A 23,713-nucleotide genomic window follows, 5' to 3' on the forward strand; every position below is an offset into this window, starting at 1 on the left:
TTGATTCATCAATATTATTTAGATGATTTAGCAGTATTGGCTGGACTTTAATGGATCCATAGTAGATGTGGGATTGTAATTTTGTATAAATTACTGGTACTAATTGTATCTGTAAGAACTTACAAGCTGAGTTTATGTATCAGTCACCAGATTGATATTATTCAACAAATACAAAACATTTCAGTAAAGATCATATCTTACGGCATTCTTTGCGGCTCGTGAACCACTGTAGCAGAATCCACCTGAAGTAAAGTCTTCCTTTGTACAAGTCTGTTGAGAATTCAAAATAGAGTTATTTTTCTTTGCCTTAATATAAACTCTGTAAAAGAGGACATTTTCTAAGTGGAAAGGCTAACCTAAATTCTGGATTCAAGATTATATTGAAATGGAAACATCCAGAATTTTCCATGAAACTTTTGTGACTGTTATCATGTTTCTAGCCATTCAATTCAAATGGTTTGTTTGATTATTCAAATTTCCTTGATTTAGCCACTTTTACGAAATATATTTCAAGTGTCTACATCAATGTGAGTTGTTAATTCAACCAAAAAATCCAATTACTGTATTCTGGTTCGGTGGTTAGGCTAAGTTCCTTGACTTCAGAATTAGCACTACACCAAACTATGGATAATGTTACAAAATTCCTAAATCATCTTCTAATAAGGTGCTTGTCTGTGACCTGGTGACAAAAAAAAATGATGGGGCATGTGATACAGCCAGTAAATCAAAACATGGTGAAGTAAACAAAGATGAACGCCTTTGAGTAATGGCAGAGGCCACTCAGGTGGAAACAGGTCTTCATAGCACTTGTGAGGTCTGCTTCACTGTTAATTAAAAGGAGCCCGCATAAGCAGGCCCCAACCCACCTGGACCTGTTACGCTATTGAATTGTTCAGCCTTTGAGCAAAACATTCATGGGCCCTGATTAATTCGTCGGTTAGAGCTGTTATATGATCAAGATCATGTATTCAAGGTAAAAATAATTCACACCGATTTAGGTGAAACATTTTAAAAACATACATAGAAGTCCATCAAGCATTTGATATTTATCACAATTATCTTTTCACTTCAAATTCTTCAACTGTTACTCAATTAAACAGACCAACTTTCAGACAACAGAAGAAACACTCACATTGGCCATACTGTTCCACAGATCTTCACTCCTGGTATTCCTGTAACTGAATTTTCGAAGGTAACGAACGAGGCCACTTTGGAAAAGTTCATCTGTCAAAAAATTTCTCAACATGTGCAGAATGCATGCTCCCTATATTCAACAAGTCAGACAATGCAAGTTACATATAACAACTCTAAAGTCATTCTTTTCTATTTCAAAACAAAATTGAACACATCAGTAGGTCACTTTATAGGGATTAACCTCAAATTTAATCAAACACATTTAAGGTTAAAAGCCAAGCCAAACTGCTGAAGGTTAGACATTAGTAGTCTGCTGAGGATAAGATTTCATCTCTTAAACAGTGAACGCAATAAGATGCCCTCTGTTTTGATGACATTAAAATATTTAAAATCACACTCATGATTGAAAAAGGTGCAAATTAGACAGAATAAAAAAGTGGAAAGTGTCTTCAAAACCTTTGAAGAGGACTTGAACATGTTTTGGTGAATGCTTCTTGCAGTAAATGCGAGTTTGCAACCATTTGGGGTGTTCAATGTTGAAGTCAAAATTTGTGGGATTAGCAGAAGGGCCATCTTTTGCTCAGTGAGGAAGCCACCTTGTTCAAGAGGCTAGAAAAGCATCAGATGGTGGCCGTGCAGTCCTAACCAGCTAAGGAGCTGGGGATGTAGGTAGTTCAACATTTCAGAGCACCTGTCCTAAGCCTTGCTCCTTCTTATTCTATAGGCCTTATAAAGGACCAATGGAGGATGCACCAACTGCAAGGTAAGAAAGGAGTTTGTTTCAAAGGCTGGAACCAGAGTCAGAGTGGGACAATGCTGGAAGCTTTTCAAATGTTTGGTTAAAGATAAAAGTTGGAAATGTTCAAAGTATTATCCAATGTGAGTAAAGTCTGCCATAACTATTAACTTATCAGTTTAAGTCTTTGAGCATAGAGAAGGTGAAGCATATTACAAATATTGTATTTGCAAGATTAAGTTTACAGTCTGATTTTGTGTATTACTGGTAAATTTACAGATAAAGGCATTTCCTCATTGATATGAGCAAAAGATATACACATATAGTTTCTCCCTTTGTAGCAAACAGTATACAAGTAGAAAGACTAGTTAATTTAGGAAGAAACCAGAAAAAATAGATATTGACCAAGACGAGACAAAGACTTTCCAGAAGTAATCCCAGAAAGGTAACCCATGCAATGCAAATGTAAATGCATAGCAGACAAGTTATTGAAAGATAGTCTCCAAAAAGAGAACTGTGTATAGTATGCTTATCTTAAAAGGGGGTTAATACTGGAACTGACTAGTAATATTCACAAATTACTTGTAATTGTGAACATTTAAGGTAGATTTCAATGCAGTAAGAAAAGATCAGTTTAAGATACACTCAAATTGTGTTCTTGCCTACTTAGAGAATTTGGAGTAGGAATTCTTCCTTGGTTGTGTGCATTAATAATGGGGACCTTGTAATCAGCTCCCCAAATCTGGTTCCATTGAAGTGAATGAAATATTCGCAGCAAATAAATCACTTTTGAAATATACTCACTCTTGCAGTGCAGGAAATATTTAGCTAATCTGAGATCAACAAGATCACATAAACATCAATGACATAATGACCAGACAATCTGGTGTGGATTGAGTGACAGATTTTGGGACTAACTCCCCAGTTTATCTTCAAGCAGATGGGATATCAATTTAACATCCAAAAGATGTCATCTCCAACAATGCAGCACTCATTCGATATTCTACATACGTGACAGACTAGATTTTTGCATAAAGTCCATGGTGTGGGAACTTGAAGTCTCAGTTGTCTGACTCAGAGGCTTGAGTGCTCCAGTGAGCCACAGTCAGCACATGGGATGAAGCTGAACTACATTGGGCATCTTTTAATTCTCAGATATAAATGTTATATCTCTTCTAATGTACGAATGTGTTCGTGTTGGGGGGGCGGGTGTAAGGCTATTCATTTGATTTTTTTTAACAAATGCAGTCTACACTCTGCAATTTTCTAAGAACAAAACAAATTGAAGTACGATAGATTATTTGACTGATCAAACCTGCTTTGTCATTCAATGTCACAGTGGATCCTTTAGTCCAAAACTCCACTGAAATCAGCCCTAAAAATACCCAATATGTAACAAATATACTGTATATCTGAATCCACTCAGCTTTGAAGATACAGCAATATGTCTCACATATTACACGGAATTTGGTGTTCGCGTATCTTTGAGGATTATTCTGCTTCGCTGTGGGTGGTATATCAGCAAAGACAAAGGTCAGCCAACTTCATGTTTCAAAATCTCTGTCATTAGGTTCCACTTCTTTAGTAGCTACCCAAATACCTTTTCATAAGAAACGGTATCAAACATTTCCTTTATCTGAGTAGGATTTTCTGCTGATGTAGATATGGGACGTGAGGAATTCATTGCGTCTCTTCCCATTGCTGCGAAACATGTGCTCAAAAAATGATCACCCTGTAAAAGATTTAATATTAAATAAAAGAGTTAAATTCAGCCAAATATTCTGCAGTGAACCAATTAATAGTAAGAAAATAGTACTCACAACTTGTAAATCAGGATAGGTGGCATCAACAGAGACAAACTCCATATACCTGGCAAACCCTTCATTCAGCCAGATGTCATTCCACCATTCCATTGTCACCAGATTACCAAACCACTAAACATAATACAATATTAATTAGAGGATCCAATAAGCACTTTTAAAACATACTCATTTCTAATCAAATGACATAATGTAAATTTCCATTAGGAATTAGGTATTAGTTAATACTTCCAAAGATTATCCATCCAATTTCAACAACTAAACACAATGATTGATAAAAGGATTACATACCTAACAACGGTGGTATAATAAGAGATGGACTAAATTGAAAATAATTTTCTAAAAGCTTAAAGGTCAAATGTAATTACTCTAGGAAAAATCTTTAAATCTATATGCTTCACTTATCTTTACTTTGGCCACACTACTCCTTCCTTTTGATCATCCATTCCTATTATGATGCTCCCAATTGGAATTGGTTTATTATTGTCACTTGTACCGAGGTACAGTGAAAAACTTGTCTTGCATACTGTTCATACACAGTGCATTGAGGTAGCACAAGGTAAAACAATACAGAATGCAGAGTAAAGTGTCACAGCTACAGAGAAAGTGCAGTGCAGGTAGACAATAAGGTGCAAGGTCATAACGAGGTAGATTGTGAGATCAAGAGTCCATCTTATCATACTAGGGAATCATTTAATAATCTTATAACAGCAGGATAGAAGCTGTCCTTAAGCCTGGTTGTACGTGCTTTCAGGCTTTTGTATCTTCTGCCCGATGGGAGGGAGAAGAAGAGAGAATGTCTGGGGTGGGTGGGGTCTTTGATTATGCTGGCTGCTTTACCGAGGCAGTGAGAAGTACAGACAGAGATAATGGTGGAGAGGCTGGTATCCGTGATGTGCTGAATTGTGTCCACAACTCTCTGCAGTTTCTTGCAGTCCTGGGCAAAGCAGTTGCCATTCCAAGCTGTGATGCATCCGGATAGGATGCTTTCTATGGTCCATTGATAAAAATTGGTGAATGTCAAAGGGGACATGCCAAATTTCTTTAGCCTCATGAGGAAGTAGAGGCACTGGTGAGCAATTCTTAATACTGGTCTGGATTTTCAGTCAGTATGGCTGTCATGTAGGAATAAATGGGTCTTTTCCAAGTGGCAACAGTGACTAATGGATTACCATAAGGATCAGTGATTGAGACCCACCAGCTTTTCACAACATATATATATCTATGATGGAACTAAATGCAACACCTCTAAGTATGTAGATGACACAAAGCTGGGAGTGGGTGGGGAGAAATTAGTAGGGGAACATGAACTATGAGGAGGCTCCAATATGATTTAGACAAGTTGGGTTAGTGGGCAGATGCAGTTTAACATAGATACAAGGGAGGTTATTTACTTTGATTCTAAACACAGAAAGACAAATTATGACCTGAATGGTGATAGATTAGGAAAAGGAAAGTTAGGAAACCTGGGTGTCCCTGTACACTAGTCACTGAAAGCAAGTGGGAAGCAACTGGCTGCTTATTCTGTATATCCTGAAGATCAGTACGTTGCTTCCTGCTCCTCTATGCAGATTGATTGCTTACAAATGGAGGTATCTGGACTTGCTTAGTGGTATCCCACAGCACTTGTACAAAATTCTGTTCACCCAGTGTAGGCTTGGGTGAATATGATCTTTCCTGACCCTGATCTAAGTCTGAAATGTGTCACACGCTCACAGTTCCCTCTCCATGAAGCAAACACTGAATACCCAAATCTCTCACCAAAGTCCCCAAGGACACAACATTTTCCCTCTGCTGAACACTGAACATCCCAAGTTACTCCCCAATTTGTACCGATCAAAACCCCAGTTTCTCCTCATTCCAAACAAAATGACCCCACTCTCTCCTTCCAATACAAATTCAAAAGACCCCAATCTCTCCACAATCCCAGTGGTTTAAACAATGAAGAAAATATTATTTCCCTGAACTCGCAATCTAAATACCAAGGATTCTGATGCTCACTACCACTTCTTGGGACCTTACTTTTTCTCCTGCTACTTAGATGCCACAAGATGGTCAGTCTGTCCAACAGGATGACTGCTGGGCAGGAAATCTGCTGAAAAATATTAACAGATTTTCTACCACTAAATTTAACAAAACCCAAGAGAAACCTTGGAGATTCATGTTATACAGAGAGCAGTGTCTTCATTTCTAAGGTGGTGATGTAACTGGAATTTATCCAAACCATCTGAGCAGCTTTGTAGGTAGCTCCTTGGAACATTATATATATTATTTAACATCAATTTAGGAAGTAAGATGTATACACTGTTGGAATTGTACAAAATTATGAGGGGCATAGATAGGGTGGACAAGCAATATCTTTTTCCCATTATTGAGCGATCCAATACCAGAGGGCATGCATTTAAGGTGAGAGGGGGTAGGTTCAGAACAGACCTGAGGGGTACATTTTTTACTCAGAGAGTGGTGGATGCCTGGAATGCATTGCCTGATAGGGTAGTGGAGGCAAATTCATTGGGGGCTTTTAAGAGGGGCTTGGATGGGTACATGAATGAGAGGAAAATAGAGGGATATGGGCATTCCATGGGTAGGAGGAATTAGCTATGTCAGCACAACATTGTAGGCTGAAGGACCTGTTCTGTGCTGTACTGTTCTATGTTCTATATTCTAAAACTTGCTAGATATATAGACAACTTTTGGAGTGAAGCTGTTAAGAATTTTTGTAATATTTGTAATGGAAATGTAAATGAATATTGTGACCTATGTCTCCTGGAATTAGAAACTGCATTGATGACATTCAGAAGCCAATTAGCAAGCATTAAGTTCAATGAAGCTCACTATAAATGTTAATGCACATTACATGAGGCCAAACAATACCTGATGAGCCAGTTCATGACCTATCACCATGGTAATCCACAGTTTGTCTGATGCTGAGGACGTTGTTGGATGATAGAGTAGAGAGGTCTCCCTGTAAGTGGTTAATCCCCAGTTTTCCATGGCTCCTGACTCAAAATCAGGGATTGCAACCAGATCTAAAAATACAACAATGCTCACCATATCATCTCTGAACACTACCTTTTAGAAAGTGACAATTCCCACAATAATCATACAATTTAAAGAGAAACTTTTCATTAATTTACTAATTTACACCTAATTTATCTCTAATAGAGTAAAATATTCTCTAACAATTAAAGAAATTGCACTTATAATTTCATTTTTCTCAGTGCAAAAATGTCTGAAAATGCTTCACAACCTGAAATACTTTGGGGATCAGATAATAACCAGAAGCAGCTAAAACAACCCACTCAATTTTCTAAACTATGCAAATCGCCTCCCCATATCCCCCTGTCCTGTAAATAGGGCAGACACAGTAGTGTAGCAGTTAGCATAACACTTTACAGTGCCAGCGACCCGGGTTTAAATCCGGCCACTGACTGTAAGGAGTTTGTACGTTCTCCCCGTGTCTGCATGGGTATCCTCCGGGTGCCCCGGTTTCCTCCCACATTCCAAAGACGTACAGGTTAGGAAGTTGTGGGCGTGCTATGTTGGCGCCGGAAGCGTGGCAACACTTACGGGCTGCCCCCAGAACACTCTACGCAAAAGATGCATTTCACTGTGTGTTTCGATGTACATGTGACTAATAAAGAAATCTTATCTTATTCTCTCATCTCCCTACCATCCACCACTTCTATTTCCTGACTTCAATTCTCCCTCTGCCTTTGAACCTGCTTGACTATACAATATCCTTTGTTTCATATCTTTATTGAAAACTTGGGGTTGACTTACCCTGCTTTGGAAGGGGGTAGTGGATATTGAAGTAATGTTCATAAAATTCCAGTAGCTTCACAGCTGCCTCCAGAGCATAATGTGTTTGATCCCACTTATCTGGGGCAGCATATATAGACACCTGTTGGAATACAAGACCCACTAATAAAAGTTGTATTCCTGCATATTCAGCGAACAATTGGATGACAGAATGCAGGAGACCTCAGAATTTATACACAAAATGCTGGAGGAACTCAGCGGGTCAGGCAGTATCTATGGAGGGAAATAAACAGACGACGTTTCGGGTTGAGACCCTTCATCAGGACTGGAAAGGAAGAGGGCAGAAGCCAGAAGAGGGTGGTCAGGGGAGGGGGTGGAGCGCAGGCTGGCAGGTGATAGGTGAGTCCAGGTGAGAGGGGGAAGGTAGGATGAAAAGGAGTGATGTGAGAGGCAAGGTGGTAGGTGGAAGAGGCAAAGAGCTGAAGAAGGAATACGATAGGAGAGGACAGTAGATCATGGAATAAAGGGATGGAGGTGGGGAACTGGAGGCAGGTTGTGAAGGCAGCGGAGGGAAAAGAGAAGGGGTGACGGGGCCACAGGAATGAGGGAAAACAAAGGGGAGGGGGGGAAAGGGTTACCAGAAGTTAGAGAAATCAATGTTGATGCCGTCAGGTTGGAGACTACCAAGATGGAAATACGAGGTGTTGTTCCTCCAACCAGCATCTGGCCTCAAAGTGGCAGTAGAGGAGGCCGTGGACAGACATGTCAGTATGGGAGTGGGAAGTGGAATCGAAGTGGCTGGCCACCAGGAGATCCTGCCGGACAGAGCGAAAGTGCTCGATGAAGCGGTCATGCAATCTGCGTCGGGTCCCACCGACGTAGAGGAGGCTGCACTGGGAGCACCGGATGCAATAAATCACACCCTCGGATTCAAAGGTGAAGCACTGTCTCACCTGGAAGGAGTGTCTAAGGCCCTGAATGGTGGTGAGGGAGGAGCTGTAGGGGCAGGTGTAACTTCCAGTTCCCATTCCCATACTGAGCAGACAATTGCCAATGTAGTTTGGGAGCACATGTGCCACACATTATTTTTGTGTGTTTGTATTATGTTAATTCTATTGCTGTTCCAATTTATGGTCTTAGTTTTTATGTATTTTACTAAAATGAATGTATGACTAATGGATCAGTAATTTATTAACTTCATTCACACAGTGTAGAATAATATAACAATATTTCACTGAATAACACTTGGCCGGTTAAGAGTTTAAATCATTAAACTCATTTAATTAGAGGACTAGCACCAGGGAATAAAAATTACAAGTGAGGAGTTAGTCTACCAAACCCATCCCTAATAGTCACCATGTAGGGCAGGCACGGTAGTGTAGCGGTTAGCGTAACGCTATTACAGCGCCAGCGACCCGGGTTCAATTCCGGCCACTGTCTGTAAGGAGTTTGTACGTTCTCTCCGCGACTGCGTGGATTTCGTCCGGGTGCTCTGGTTTCCTCCCATGTTCCAAAGGGTTAGGAAGTTGTGGGCGTGCTGTGTTGGCGCTGGAAGCATGGCAACACTTGCGGGTTGCCCCCAGAACATTCTAGCAAAGGTGCATTTCACTGTGTGTTTTGATGTAGATGTGACTAATAAACATATATTACATTATCTAATAATCTTGACTCAGATTGTTTCCTCCGGCCATTAATTCTATAAAAAAAACCTTGGCCAACCATGGGACAAAAATCTAAGATATTTTTGGAAAGGCAATCAAAACAAATTTAGGAAGCTGTACATCTTTTGTATGCGGAGGCATTTAACTTTATCAAAATAATCATTTTGTTTCTTTTTGAATTGTTAGAGTAAATCTATCCATGCCAAATGCACTGTTTAGGTAAATTTCATTTTGTGTTTTTTTAGGCATTAGTCTATGTTTGTCATCATAGAAATATGCTGGATGTTGTCTTGTTCTGCCATTCCTTGTTAATAAAGCAGATGAAGTGATGTGGCTTGGTGTGGGGAGGGGAAGTTCAAATGGAGGGAATTTGAATGGGCACAGGCACTTCTCAGATTAAAGGCATGGTCCCTTCAGGAATCTGCAGATCTGGGATGCTGGTAATGTGTTGACCATAGAACAATTACAGCACAATTCAGGCCCTTTGGCCCACAAAGCTGTGCCGAACATGTCCCTACCCTAGAAATTACTAGGCTTACCCATAGCCCTCTATTTTACTCAGCTCCATGTACCTATCTAACAGTCTCTCGAAAGACCCTATCGTATCAGCCTCCACCACCGTTGCCAGCAGCCCATTCCACGCACTCACCACTCTCTGAGTAAAAAACTTACCCCTGACATCTCCTCTATATCTACTCCCCAGCACCTTAAACCTATGTCCTCTTGTAGCCACCAATTCAGCCCTGGGGAAAAGCCTCTGACTATCTACCCTATCAATACCTCTCATCATCTTATACACCTCTATCAGGTCCCCCTTCATCCTCCGTCTCTCCAAGGAGAATACTGTAATACATGTAATATTGTAAGAGAAATTTTGCCCACTTGCTTCAGCATACAAATCAGAATTCCAAGTGTTAAAAGATCCTTTGTAATACACCACACTGCTCGTGGGTTGGAAGGGTAATTGTTACAGCTAAGTTTATAAGTAAGTTTGGAAGTTCTTTTGGTAATTTTTTTTAAAAAGTGTGTCATGTCATAAATCTTGTTAAGGACTATAGAGGAGAAGGGAATTAGAAATTTGTCAATACCTTACAAATCCATTTATGGCAATAAGAAATACCCTTCTGTTGCCCTTTGGTGACATAGGGCATTTTAATTGCTAGGGTACTTTAACCTGGCTCTAGCATGAATGAACCTAGTGGAATGATGAGATGGATGACAGGAGGCTGAGAAATTACACACCAGGTAGCTATCGGCAGGCATGTAAGGGAATTGTCACTAATAACATTTGAATATTATTACAATGTAAAGTAAGTGGAGTGGAGGGAGTTCCAGAGGTACTTGCAGTTAGGAAAGGAAGGCTGGGATGGGAAAGAGCCAAAGCCTTCCTGTGGGGGCTGGGGGCTCCTGGGTTACAATAAAATGATGAAAGAAACTACTAAATTTAACTCAAGTTGGCCTCTTCCAGAGCACACCCTGCTCACAATGAACCTTTGCTGACAGCTGAGATCTCTGCCATCATTAGCCTTCAACATCATGCCAGTGGACCTGGAGAGATAAAACTGACCTGGTCCCCAGCAGGTGGCTCTGATGCTGCAGTTAACTCATCAGCTAATATAGCAGTGGAAAAATACTTCAGAAATGTTGAGGTGGGTGTCCAGCTGCCACTTTAACTACCAGGCTGCCCCATTCTCAGTGAGCAAGTGTAAAATCAGCCTGTCAACCAGCAGAGATAAAAATATATAGACAATGTCAGCATTCATGACATAAAAAATCAAAAGCGGGACTAATTACAGATTTCAAACAAGCAGATATCCCTTTCCAAATTTCCATATTTGGAAGTATCTAGATTTCTAGGAGATTGCTGAACGGTGGATTGAGTGAGCTGCTGACGTCTCACCCACCAATTGGATTGTTTCTGGTAAAGGACAGTTAACGCCATAATACAGCTCACCTTAATTCCCGTTGATGTTACTGCACTGACAGATTTAAAATCACAGACGATGAATGCCACCAAGTAGGTGCTCATCCTCACACTCATGTCGAAGTGGTCTTCAAAAAGTCCTCCAGCTGTTGGCAAAGATTTAACCTACAAAACAAAATCAGGAAAGGTGCGAAGATACATTTTTAAACATAAGATTTTATGCATTTGTAGAGCATTTGTATACAAATTATATTCAAAATGGACATGCTAGATACCCCATTTGGAAGGCATAACATTACTGCATTCACATAGTATTATTTTGCTGACTCCATAAGAAAGCCCTGTGATTAGAAATTGTAAAATTAGTTCTATAAAATAACAGAATTTCTTACAATGGGCATGTTGGACAGTGCAATATGCTGCTTCTCCCTTTTTATCTTGATTGAAAAATTGGCTTTGAAAGATGGTTCGTCGAAACAAGGAAAGGCCATCCGCGCCAAGGTGGGTTCAAAATGGGTTGATGCAAGAGTTCTGCCAAAAGATATAGAAATAGTTCATAACTTAAATTTATTCAAATTAAATATGAACAAGAAACAGGGAAAATTACTTTCCTATAATTTTATAGAAAATTATACTTTTCTATAAAAATAAGAAAATTGAAAAACCTACACATTGTCCTAAAACAATAACTAATGAGAAGAACATTGATAAAGAATCCAAGTACATAGCAAAAAAAAATAACTTTGCGGTATCACAGTAAACACAACCTTTATGTCTTTGGAATGTAGGGGGAAACCAGAGGGACTGGGTGATCTGGTTTCCTCCCACATTCCAAAGACATAAAGATTAAGGAGAACTGGAAGTAAAAAAAACTTAATACTGGAAATTTATAATGTATTAAATTTCAGAGGTACATTTCACCTCCTTATTTGTGCAATATGTTGTGTGACCTGCTGATACAGGTCATACCCAGCTTAGGAACACCTGATTTATGTACAGCACGTACATACAAATGAGCATTTAGGAGACTGGCGATATGGATTTGCCAGCTGCTGCAGGGCAAATCCAAATGTTCTGCCGTGCGGAAACTCAGTTGTGGCCGTATTTCTGACTTGTGAACTTTTCAGGTCACAAACAGTTCACGGGAACAGAACCCTGTTGTAAACCTGGGGAGGACATGCACCTGCAAATGCACACTTTTGGGATGCATGGTAGCGTAGCGGGTAGCATGACACTATTACAGTGCCAACGATCGGGATTCAATTCCCGTTGCTGTCTGTAAGAAGTTTGTACGTTCTCCCCGTGTCTGCGTGAGTTTCCTCTGGGTGCTCTGGTTTCCTCCCACATTCCAAAGACATACGGGTTGGTTAACGTGGGTTTAAATGGGTGGTGTGGACTTGTTGGGCCGGAAGGGCCTGTTACCGTGCTGTAAAAAAAACTTTTTTTTTTAAAAAAGTTTTTTTTCTCTAAATGGAGCTCCATCAACTGTGGATACCCATATTTATGTCCACACCATTCTAAATGTACTCAAAGGAGATTTACTTTGTCCAGACTTTTTGTGGACTAACCCAGTTTACCTATTAGCTTAAATTAATTGAAAAGCAAAAGAGCAGACATCCAGAATAAAAAGGGAAAATGCTGGAAATGCTCAGAGGGTCAGACAATATCTGTGGAAAAAGAAATAATGTTTGAGAACAATGACCTTTTATCAGAACCAGGAAAAGTTGGAAATCAATCATTTTTAAGTTGCAGAGAATGGGGATGGGTGGAGACAACAAAAGGAAGGTCTGTGATAGGCTGGAAGCCAAGTGAGACTGAATGGCACAAATGGTGGTGGTGCTGGCTGAGACAGGGTGGTGAGCACTTGTTTATTGAAGCTGAGCTGTCTGGAGGGGATGCAAATAGGAGGAGATGAACGAGAGCAGAGAGAGAACTTCCAGCATCATTTTCTATTTCAGATCTTCAGCAAGTTTCATTTTATTTTTCTCCCTTTATTGCATTCCCCTCCTTCCATTTACATCTGCTCCAAAATGGATCAAAATGTGATTAACAAGCCTTTACAACCCTCTCTGAGCTGTCAGCACCACATTGGTTTCATTCAGCTCTCTTGGTCTTCACCCTGTCAGAGACATTTCATTTGTTCTCTCACCCCTTTCTCTTCTTTGCAAATTAAAATATGTCTGTTTTCTAACTTTTCTTGTTCCAATGATAGATTCCAAAGGTTCCTGAAACCTTAACTATGTTTCTCTCTCCAGTGATGCTTCCTGACTTACTAAGTATTTTCAGTTTGAATCAGTAACTGGAAATATACTGCGTTTTAGGCAATTTCTTAAGGATAACAATGGGTTAATGCCATCCTGTTGCAGGATTCCCTTCGCGAGTTGTATCCATGCCTCCTCTGTTGCCAATTATCCTGCCGGATATTTTAGCAACACATGAATGATGATGAGTGGAGCTTTTAGGCAACTTCTGAAAGTTTTTCTAACTAAAGAATAATATTATTTAGTCATTACAATATTTTCAGTTGTGTATGGCTGTGGTTAAGGTTCCGAAGGGAATTGGTGCTGTTCGGCTGCTCCCAGGTAGGTAGAATGTACCCACCATATGTTCAGGATTTATTTTTTATTCCAGAATAAACATTATTCATCATAAAAAACAAACTATATACAACAATAAAACAGTGCAAACTTTTACATTTGTGTACGGATCAATCATTAGTGTTACCTTTTTATATATATAAAAAAGCAGCACTGATGCCACACCGTGTGGCTCCCTGGGCTGCTACCCCAATCCCATATTTACAATATTTAAGGGGCTTCCTCACCGGACACCGCCCCTCCCTCTCCAGTGGCAGAAGAACCCTAAACTGTAGTCCTTCCCCACTGAGACATACGTCATTACATGTTCAAGAATGAGCTGAGCGACAGATGCATTATCCTGAGAAATCTGCCATTGCCTTTCTACGACACTCAGACCTGGCTTAGGATTGGAGTTCCCATTTAAGTGAGGATTCCTGGCCTGAAGTTTAGAAGAAAAAAAGGCTAGTTATTTATTTGTGCTTTACTTCTTAGAGTTTAATTGCATTTTAATCCATTTTATTTTTTTTATTTCAATTTCCTTTTTTCATTATTTAAAACATGTTTTAATAGTTTTTAAATGTACTTGAACATCAGAGACTCCTTACAAAGCCAAGAGGGGAGGTTGCACCTCAAACCTTGCCTGTTGTTAGGGCAACCTTGTGCTGGGTCTCAACAGTATGCCACTCGAGGCCTAGTTGTTGCTGAAGCCTTGTGAGGCCTAACCAGCTGCCTCTGGGTTTAGGGGCAGGGTGGAGTGGGGGAAGAAGTATGGTGGTCAACTCACTCAGCCTTCTTTAACTGGGCCAGACAGCCAGGGACCACAGGCAGTGACCACAGGCAGTGACCCTTGTTCATGAAGTGAATCCAACTCATTTTAGCCACATGTTATTTTTAGAGATTAATTGTTTCTGCAGTGAAGCAAAATATATTTCTTCCTATATGATCAGGATTGAATTTAACTTGAATAGACAGGAAGAATCTTCCATGTTTCTTTTGGCTTTCAAATTATCTTGCTGCAATCCTCAACTAATACACCAATACCTTCTCTTTTATGATGACTTAAGCATAATAAAACATGCTAGTGCACTTCACAGGAACATCATGAGAGACAACACAAGTCCCAATCACATTCTGAGTTGTGAAGGCAGATGAACAAAAGCTAGATTTAGATGTTAAGGATGCCTGAGGAGGAGGAAAGAGGTGGAGCGGTTGTGAAGTGAAGGGAATTCCAGAGCTTAGAGTTGTGCCAGCTGAAAGCACAGCTGGCAACTGCAGCCGAAAGCACAGCTGGCAACTGCAGCCAATATAAAACTGGTTATGCACAGGCAACACATTATTAGAGTGCAAATAGTTCCCAACTTAAGCACAGAAAAAGAGAAAAGCCGCTGTTGATTATAACATGAAACAGTTGCTTAACAGTATTATTACCAACTTTGTTGCAATAAGAAGGATACTAATCTATATCAAAAATAATAAGCACAAATGCTACTGCTTTGGTGACCATATACAATGCTTATCTGTATCCTAAGTTAATATTTACAGGTTGGTGGAAATGTCATTCCCATAATACCATTATTGAAAATTGTTCCCAAACCATGCATTTTGAGTATCTGAGGTGGCACATTAGCAGTTCCAGATTGGTGGGTAGCAGTTGGTGTTTGTCCTTTGCTGAAAGTCCTTCACAGAGGAAAGCTTCCCATCGCATTTAGTAATATTTGATAATTACTCAGATATCTCCAGTTGTCAGATTGAGAATTATATACAGCATCAGCTTGATTTTCATGGGGTTAAATTATATTATTTAAATGAAAGAAAAACACAGTGAAAGCTATTAATGCCAACAGAACTGACTGTGTTAGGTACAGTATTTAGGCAAGTTTGAATTGTAAATTAGTTTCTCTTTGGATGTTTTCAAATTTTTATTCTCGAAATATAAATTTTAAGTATAAATTGTTAAACTGCTGTGTACAGGCTAATCTCTCAAATCCTTACCCTTGATTTAATGTAAAAAAATAGTTTTGGATATATACTAAGAATACTCAATAGTCAACATTTTTTCATTTCCCTTTCATCTAACAATTTTTATCAGAGAACAAAATGTTTGTATATCTACCTTAATTTTATGCAATTATATAAATACAAAATTATCTTAAAGGTCTTTTGTTGTTACGTGACACAATTACAGTTTGTACAGGAATACAAAGTTTTTTTTAAAAACTTATATGTGCTATTGGCTTACCTCTTTTCCCCTTCTGGTGTTTGGTAACTACTTTTATAAAAGCCGTAAAAGCCATCAGATAGATTGGCTGTATAATAAATGTTAAGAATATATGTCTCTCCACTATCCAGAGGCTTAGCATTCTCCAGTGCTATTTGCTCAAAAGGTGGGTATTCTAAAATGTACAAACTGCTTTCTGGGTATGTAACTCCATCCTTGGTTAATGCAATAGTTGCCCTACTGAGATCCAGGTGCTTGGAATGGAGGATGATGATGCTGGTTTCTTGTCTGATAAGAACCTGTATCTTAACTAATCCTGTGAAGTTTGAAGTGGTCAAATTTGGGTGTATCTGAAGGTCGTAGTGGACTGGAATGACCTTATCAGGTAGTCTCATCTTGTTCCATGGAAACATCTCACCATTAGAGGCTGAAGGAAAGTCTTTATTTTCGTGGTCACCAAGGCACAGTATGACCTGAAACAGCACTCCAACAGCAAAGAACATCAGCTTGAACAGCATTCTCCAAACTGGGAGGGAATCAAATAGTACAAAACATTAGTAACAATGTTAGTCACAATTAGTAACAATTAGTCAACAATGTGAACTAATTTGCTGTTTTATCTAAATTGTGTAATTTACTAATAGATATCTGCCAGAGGCACGGAAAATGAGTATACTTTCCACTGTCTGCAGCTAAGTACATTTTGCACTACTTTCGAGATATCAGCTTTCCAATTATAATCATCCCAAATACTCTATTGTTGAAATTCAAATTCTGCGTGAAACAACTGCCGTTTTCCCAGCAACCATGAAAAAGAAACCTAATAGACAAAAATAACCTCTTTGACTATAGCTGCATCAGTGATTTCAGTAGTTTCATTGCTCCTTAGGTGAACTGCCTATTCAGTGTGTTGTGGCATTAACTGCACCAAAACCACTTGGTTGCCTCAATGTTACTATTCCTCACAACTCTCACATTCTTTCTTCACAAATACTTTGGGATCTAACACCTAATCCCAATAGTACTCTTTCCTGATTTACTTTGCTTCCTTTGATTCTACTTTTTAAAAATTCATTCAAGGGAAGTGGGCTTCGCAGGCTGAGCCAGCATTTAATTGCCCATCCCTAGTTGCCTTTGAGAAGGTGGTGAGTTGCCGCCTTGAACTGCTGCAGTCAGAATCTGAATGATTTACTCCATTACACAAATTCACCTAAATCATTCAATAATAAATAGTACGGCTCATTTAATAGCATGCTCACCTCAGGGTGAGAATACTGTGGATTCTACCTAAGTAGACCTAACATGAGGGAGTCCTGCATATCTGGAGGTGGTATCGTTCAGATGAGATGTTAAACTAAGGGTTGTACTCCCTCAGACAGACAAAATTCTAAGATACTATTTCAAAGGACAAATGAATTCTCCCAGGTGTCCTGGCCGATGAATATTACACAATTAACAACATTAAAATGATCTGATCAGTAACTCATTGCTGTGGATAAAAACTTACTATATGCAATTTAGCTGCCACATTTTCTACAACAGTGACCGTATTTTTAAAATACTTAATTGGCAATAAGTATTTTTTGAGTTCCTGAGGACAATATGCTTTCCTTTTTGAATTTCAAGATGGATTTTTTAAAAAATTTCTCACCATCTCTTATAAAACAGATAAAGAACATATTGAGGAAATCAGTAAAGTTAATATTTAGCCCATGAATCTTCCAGGCTTTGCAGAAAATGAATGGCCATGATCAGTACCCTGTTGGTGACCAATAATTTGTCTCTTGTCTATTATTTGGTTGGTTATACCCATGGAATACTAAAATAAATCATTGCCTTTTATCTTGAAAGTACAAATATTGTTCACTTTAGACAAAGTGATGCAATTCTTATTTTAACCCGGGTTTCATAGACTGTATTTTCCTACAAATTATTCATACAGAGGATCTTCTACTTCTGTACCCATTTGTAATAAGTGTTCAATTATTTATATACTTCCTAATCCTCACACCAACTTCCTGCTGACAGCAGGACCCTGTTTTACAGTCAACATATAGAGCAACTCAACAGGACGACACGGAAGTAAGAATTCCTCAACCACACAGGTTGCAAAAAAAGCAAAGGGTCCTGTACCTTCCGCAGCTGTGTGCAAGCTCCTCTGGCTGAGCTGCCCAGTGTTAGCAACTCGATGTTTCTTCCTGGGGCTAATATCGATCTTCCAACGAGAAATTGCATCAACAAGCCAATTAATTACATTCAATGATATGTTTTACAGTGTTAAGCATATAAAACGCCCTCTTTCCGTGGCACCAGTTATTGGGGTTAAATCCGACTGCTCCTCTGCCAGTTATTAAGATGCAAACACTCCACACGATACAACACCGCAGGCTGCTTCACTGTAATTTCAGCCCCTTCCCATCGCCCGCCAGCTCGTCAACGGAAACACTTATATTTTCACTTTCGACTTTGGGTTTTTGATCACCCGGATAGAAATATTCTTCCCTTGAATGCCACTATTTTTTTTTCTTGCTTCCCAAAGTAATATTTAGAAAATAAAAGCAGCGTTGAGCTTTGGGTTCTAATTCTCTATTGGGGGGAATATTGTCGATGGGCGAGGCATTAATGGGTTTAGGGGAGGGCTGACCTGTAACGCGGCCATTTGGGACGGTACACACCGCGGGCCGCTCGAAGCTGGAGCAGCAGTTGCGGAGTTTCCTCCCCCCACAACAGGTGAGTGTCTGTGCTTTGCTTGGTCGGTGCCTTGGGATGGAGAACGGCCGGCTGGCCGACCTCCACCTACCCCCGTGGGCTCTGAGGAGGCCGATGGGAACCACAGATGGGGCAGGAGGTGGCCCAAGGGGTAGTTTTGGGGCGACGAGTTCCTTCGTTGCTTGGGTGAGGCCCCTGTGTGCTGGTTGAGATTCTCAATGCTATCGCAAATGCTTCTCACTTTGAGCCGTAATGGGCCACAGGTGCCCAGGAGTCAGTAGGGGAATGGGACATAGAACAGTTCAGGACAGGCCCTTCGGCCCATAATGTCTGTGCCAATTTATACTAATCCCATTTGCCTGCACGTGGTCTACATTCCCTGCCTGTTCAGGTACTTGTCTAATTGCCTCTTAAACATTGCTGTTGTATCTGCTTCTATCACCTCCCCTGGCATCTTCCAGGCACCTACCACTCCCAATTATAAACCAAAACTTGCCTCACAAATCTCCCTTCTCACCCTAAATCTACGCCCACAAATATTTGACATTTCCACCCTGAGAAAGGGACTCTGACTACCTACCCTATCTATGCCTTTCATAATTCTATACACTTCCATCAGGTTGACACCCAGCTTCCGATGCTCCAGAGAGAACAATCCAAGTTTGTGCACCCTCTCCTTATGCCTAATGGACTCTAATCCAGGCAATATCCTGGTGAACAACTTCTGCACCCTCTCCAAAGCCTCCACATCCTTCCTGTAATGCAGTGACCAGAACTGCACACAGTGCTCCGAGTGTGGCCTAACCAACATTTTATACAGCTGCAACATGACTTGCAAACTTCTATATTTAGTGCTCTGACTGATAAAGGCAAGTATGCCATACACCTTCATTACCACCCTACCTCTTTGTGTTACCATTGTTGGTGAGCTATGGACTTGCACCCTGAGATCAATTCTCCCAAGGGTCCTGCTGTTAACTGTGTACTTTCCTCTTATATCTGACCTCCCAAAGTGCAACACCTCACATGTCTGCATTATACCCCACCTGCCATTTTTCTGCCCGTATCTCCAACTGATCTATATCCTGTCGTATCCTTTGACAACCTTCCTCACTGTCCACAACTCGACCAATTTTTGTGTCATCTGCAAATTTACTGATCAGACTATCAAGACACACGAGATTCTGCAGATGCTGGAAATCTGAGCAGCACACACAAAATGCTGGAGGAACTCAGCAGGTCAGGCAGCACCTATGGAGGGAAATGGACAGTTGACATTTTGGGGCGGGACCCTTCATCAGGACTGGAAAGGAAGAGGGAAGAAGCCAGAATGAGAAGGTCAGGGGAGGGGGAGGAGCACAGGCTGGCAGGGGATAGGTGAGTCCAGGTGAGAGGGGGAAGGTAGGTGGGGGAGGGGGAAGGAAGGATGAAAGGGAGTGATGTAAGTAGCTGAGAGGTGATAGGCAGAAGGGGCAAAGGGCTGAAGGAGGAGGAATCCGGTTGGAGAGGACAGTAGACTGGAGTAAAGGGAAAGAGGTGGGGAATAGATGGGTAGGTCATGAAGGTGGGGGAGGGGAAAGGGAAGGGGTGAGGGGGCCACAGGAATGAGGGAAAACTAAAGGGGGGGAAGGGGGAAGAAGAAAAAAAAATGAGAGGAGGGGGAAAGAGGGGAGGGGTTACTGGAAGTTAGAGAAATTGATGTTGACGCTGTCAGGTTGAAGCCTGACCTGCTGAATTCCTCCAGCATTTTGTTAATCAGACTACCTACATTTTTGTCCAAATCATTTATATATATCACAAACAACGGAGGCTTCAGTACTGATCCCTGCAGAAGACTACTGGTCACAGACCTCCAGTCAGAATAACACCCGTCCACCACTATCCTCTGTTTTCAGTGGCTAAACCAATCTATCTAGTCTCTGTTGGATCCCATGTGCCTTAACCCTCTGGATCAGCCTGCCATGAGGGACCTTGTCAAATGCTTTACTGAAGTCCATGTGTACAACACCCACTGCCCTACTCTCATCAAGCATCTAAGTCACCTTCTCAAAAAAAAAATTTAATCTGGTCTGGAAGACGTGACCTTCCCGACACAAAGCCATAATAAGACCATGTTTTTTTCTGGATGTGAGTAAATCCTATCCCTAAGAATCTTCTCTAATAATTTCCCTACCACTGATGTAAGGCTCACTGGCCTATAACTTCCTGGTTTGTCTCTGTTGTCATTTTTAAAGAGGGAAATAACATTGGCTATTCTCTAGTCCTCTGGGACCCTTCCTGTGGCTAAAGAGGATAGAAAGATCTCTGTCAAGGCCCTAGCAATCTCCTCTCTTGCCTCTCTCAATAGCCTGGGATAGATCCCATAAGGCCATGTGGACTTATGCACCTTAATGTTCAAGAATTGCAACACCTCCTCCTTCGTGATATCAACATGCCTAGAATATCAGCATACCCCTCCCTGATCTCACAATCTATGTCCCTCTCCTTGGTGAATACCGATACAAAGTACTTGTTTCATACCTCACCTGCTTCCTCTGGATCCAGGTAAAATTCCCTCCTTTGTTCTTGGATGGTCCTACTCTCTCCTTAGTGACTTGTTTTTAATCAATGTATAAAATGCCATGGGATTCTCCTTAATCTTTCTTGCCAAGGACATTTCATGGCCCCTTTTAGCCCTCCTGATTCCCTGTTTAAGTTCTTTTCTGTTTCCTTTATATCTCTCAAGGGCCCCGTCCAATTTCAGCTTCTTAAACCTTTTGCATTTCATTGAGGATGCTGTAAACACATTATTGAATCCTTTTTCTCTGGACACCTAGTAATCTCTTCCCACAGCAGAGCTCATTATAGTGTCTATTTCGGGAATCTGGTGTCAGGTATGCAAACGTTGTCGCCTGCCCAAAGTGGCTGACTGAGTGTAACTGGGACCTCAGTATTAGAAATATAGAAAACCTACAGCACAATAGAGGCCCTTCGGCCCACAAAGTTGTGCCGAACATGTCCCTACCTTAGAAATTACTAGGCTTACCCATAGCCCTCTATTTTTCTAAACTCCATGTACCTATCCAAAAGTATCTTAAAAGACCCTATCGTATCCGCCTCCACCACTGTTGCCGGCAGCCCATTCCACACACTGACCACTCTCTGAGTAAAAAACTTACCCCTGACATCTCCTCTGTAGCTGCTCCCCAGCACCTTAAACCTGTATCCTCTTGTGGCAACCATTTCAGCTCTGGGAAAAAGCCTCTGACTATCCACACAATCAATGCCTCTCATCATCTTATGCACCTCTATTAGGTCACCTTTCATCCTCCATCACTCCAAGGAGAAAAGGCTGAGTTCACTCAACCTGTATTGCAGATATTGGTCTCGGAGAAGTGACCTTGAAGGACTTTGCAGCTGCTTTGCAAACCTTCATGTTTGGTTTTGTGGAGTGTCACGAACCAGCAACAAAAGAAACACACTGAGCATGATTCAGTGTTAAAAACTATTTTATTAATCACTACTATTGATAATATGTAAAATAAAAGTAAAAATGTTAGTATGTTAGAATTCAAAAATGTTAAACCTCGAACGTTAACCCCAAAACTAAACTCTTCGTGTGTGTGTGTGACAAAGTCCAAAACTCCCAGTTCCTGAATGGTTCTTAAAGTTCAGTTCTGCAAGCCATAAGGTGAAACATGAGCAAGGGCTTCTTCAACAACCACCGTTGTCTGAAGATAAGATGTAGATGTAGAAAAACATAGAGAGAGTACATACGAAATCCAAATGTTCCACGATGGAACCCAAACGACACTCCAGTGTTTACTCGGTAGTGACTTCCTCACCCCGAAAAGCATCCGAACCGTGGTTGTCCACATACAAATACCTGTTTCCTTCTACAGGTCAGCAACAAAGTGAACTCCACCGGATTACTTCCAATTTCCATACATGGATTTCAGTGGCAAACACAGTTATTGTTTCTCATCCCTCTTTAGAGAAAACAAGCAGGCTGGTGTCTCTCTCCCTTCTCTCTCTCTCTCTCCTTCTTCTTCTTCTTACTTCTTCAACAACGTCATTACGTCCTTTATCTTCTATTGACGTAAGCACGCCCCACACACACATACACACACACTCTCTATCTTAAAGGGACTTTCACTGAGTCCATAACACCTCCCACCTAAAAAAAAAATTTTCCCAAGAAAATTTTAACCGCGCATACAGTTAGTAATGTTAATAATTATCATTCTACACAACTACAGACTATCAGATTAGTACAGATACATGTTTCCCATTTAACATCGGGAAAGACAATCAGCAATCACATTATCTTTGCCTTTAATGTGAGTTATCATGAGATCAAACTCTTGCAAAATTAAACTCCAGTTTAACAGCCTTCTGTTCTTGTTTTTGACTCGGCTCAGAAACACCAATGGGTTATGATCTGTATACACAGTCAATGGTTTCTGAGCGGTGCAAACATATACACTGAAATGTTGCAAGGCTAAAACAAGCGACAGTAATTCTTTCTCTATGGTGGAATAATTCTTTTGATGCTCATTAAATTTCTTTGAAAAGTAAGCTACAGGATGGTCAATATCATCAAGGTCACCCTTCTGCAACAACAACAGCTCCTGCAGCTTCATCACTGGCATCTACTGCTAATGAAAATGGCTTTTCAAAGTCAGGTGTTTTGAGCACAGGATGGTAGCATAAAATGGCTTTCAGCTTCTTAAATGCTTCTTGACAAGAATCTGTCCAAACAAACTTTACTCCCTTCTTCAGAAGATTAGTTAGGGGAAGAGCAATATCAGCAAAATTTTTACAAAATTTTCGGTAATATCCAACCATTCCCAAAAATCTTCTAACAGTCTTCGTACCTGTGGGAATAGGGAACTCAGATATTGCTTGAACTTTTGCCTGAACAGGAGCTTGCTTGCCTTGACCTACAACATAACCAAGATACGTCACAGTGGCATGGCCAAATTCACTTTTAGCCAAGTTAACTGTAAGGTTAGCCTTGGAAAGTCTTTCAAACAACCTTTCTAACGCAGAGATGTGATCTTCCCAAGTATCATTCCCAGTCACTAAGTCGTCAATGTAGGCATCTGTATGTTTTAACCCATGAATCACTGAATTAATCATTCTTTGAAATGTTGCCGGAGCATTTTTCATTCCAAATGGCAAAACATTG

General features: G+C 40.5%; 2 protein-coding genes across 2 annotated transcripts in view; one reads left to right on the top strand and one right to left on the bottom strand.

Annotated features, from left to right (window-relative positions):
• The window catches only part of erap2 (endoplasmic reticulum aminopeptidase 2), a 38,175-nt gene extending 19,908 nt beyond the window's left edge, over nucleotides 1–18,267 (bottom strand). Inside the window, exons 1-10 of the mRNA XM_052019817.1 lie at nucleotides 17,968–18,267; nucleotides 15,856–16,360; nucleotides 11,430–11,568; nucleotides 11,068–11,202; nucleotides 7,474–7,594; nucleotides 6,565–6,719; nucleotides 3,691–3,804; nucleotides 3,471–3,602; nucleotides 1,133–1,264; nucleotides 202–270 (exon numbers count right to left, since the gene is read on the bottom strand). Coding sequence (XP_051875777.1) covers nucleotides 202–270; nucleotides 1,133–1,264; nucleotides 3,471–3,602; nucleotides 3,691–3,804; nucleotides 6,565–6,719; nucleotides 7,474–7,594; nucleotides 11,068–11,202; nucleotides 11,430–11,568; nucleotides 15,856–16,352 — 1,494 coding nt within the window. The 5' untranslated portion in view covers nucleotides 16,353–16,360; nucleotides 17,968–18,267. The remainder of the gene's footprint in view (nucleotides 1–201; nucleotides 271–1,132; nucleotides 1,265–3,470; nucleotides 3,603–3,690; nucleotides 3,805–6,564; nucleotides 6,720–7,473; nucleotides 7,595–11,067; nucleotides 11,203–11,429; nucleotides 11,569–15,855; nucleotides 16,361–17,967) is intronic.
• Nucleotides 18,268–18,319: 52 nt separating this feature from the next.
• The window catches only part of LOC127572931 (endoplasmic reticulum aminopeptidase 1-like), a 70,660-nt gene continuing 65,266 nt past the window's right edge, over nucleotides 18,320–23,713 (top strand). The window contains 1 exon segment of the mRNA XM_052020658.1: nucleotides 18,320–18,564. The gene's annotated coding sequence lies outside the window, so the exon portion shown is untranslated.

This window comes from Pristis pectinata, chromosome 7 (genome assembly GCF_009764475.1).
Source record: "Pristis pectinata isolate sPriPec2 chromosome 7, sPriPec2.1.pri, whole genome shotgun sequence".
Classification (NCBI taxonomy): domain Eukaryota; kingdom Metazoa; phylum Chordata; class Chondrichthyes; order Rhinopristiformes; family Pristidae; genus Pristis; species Pristis pectinata.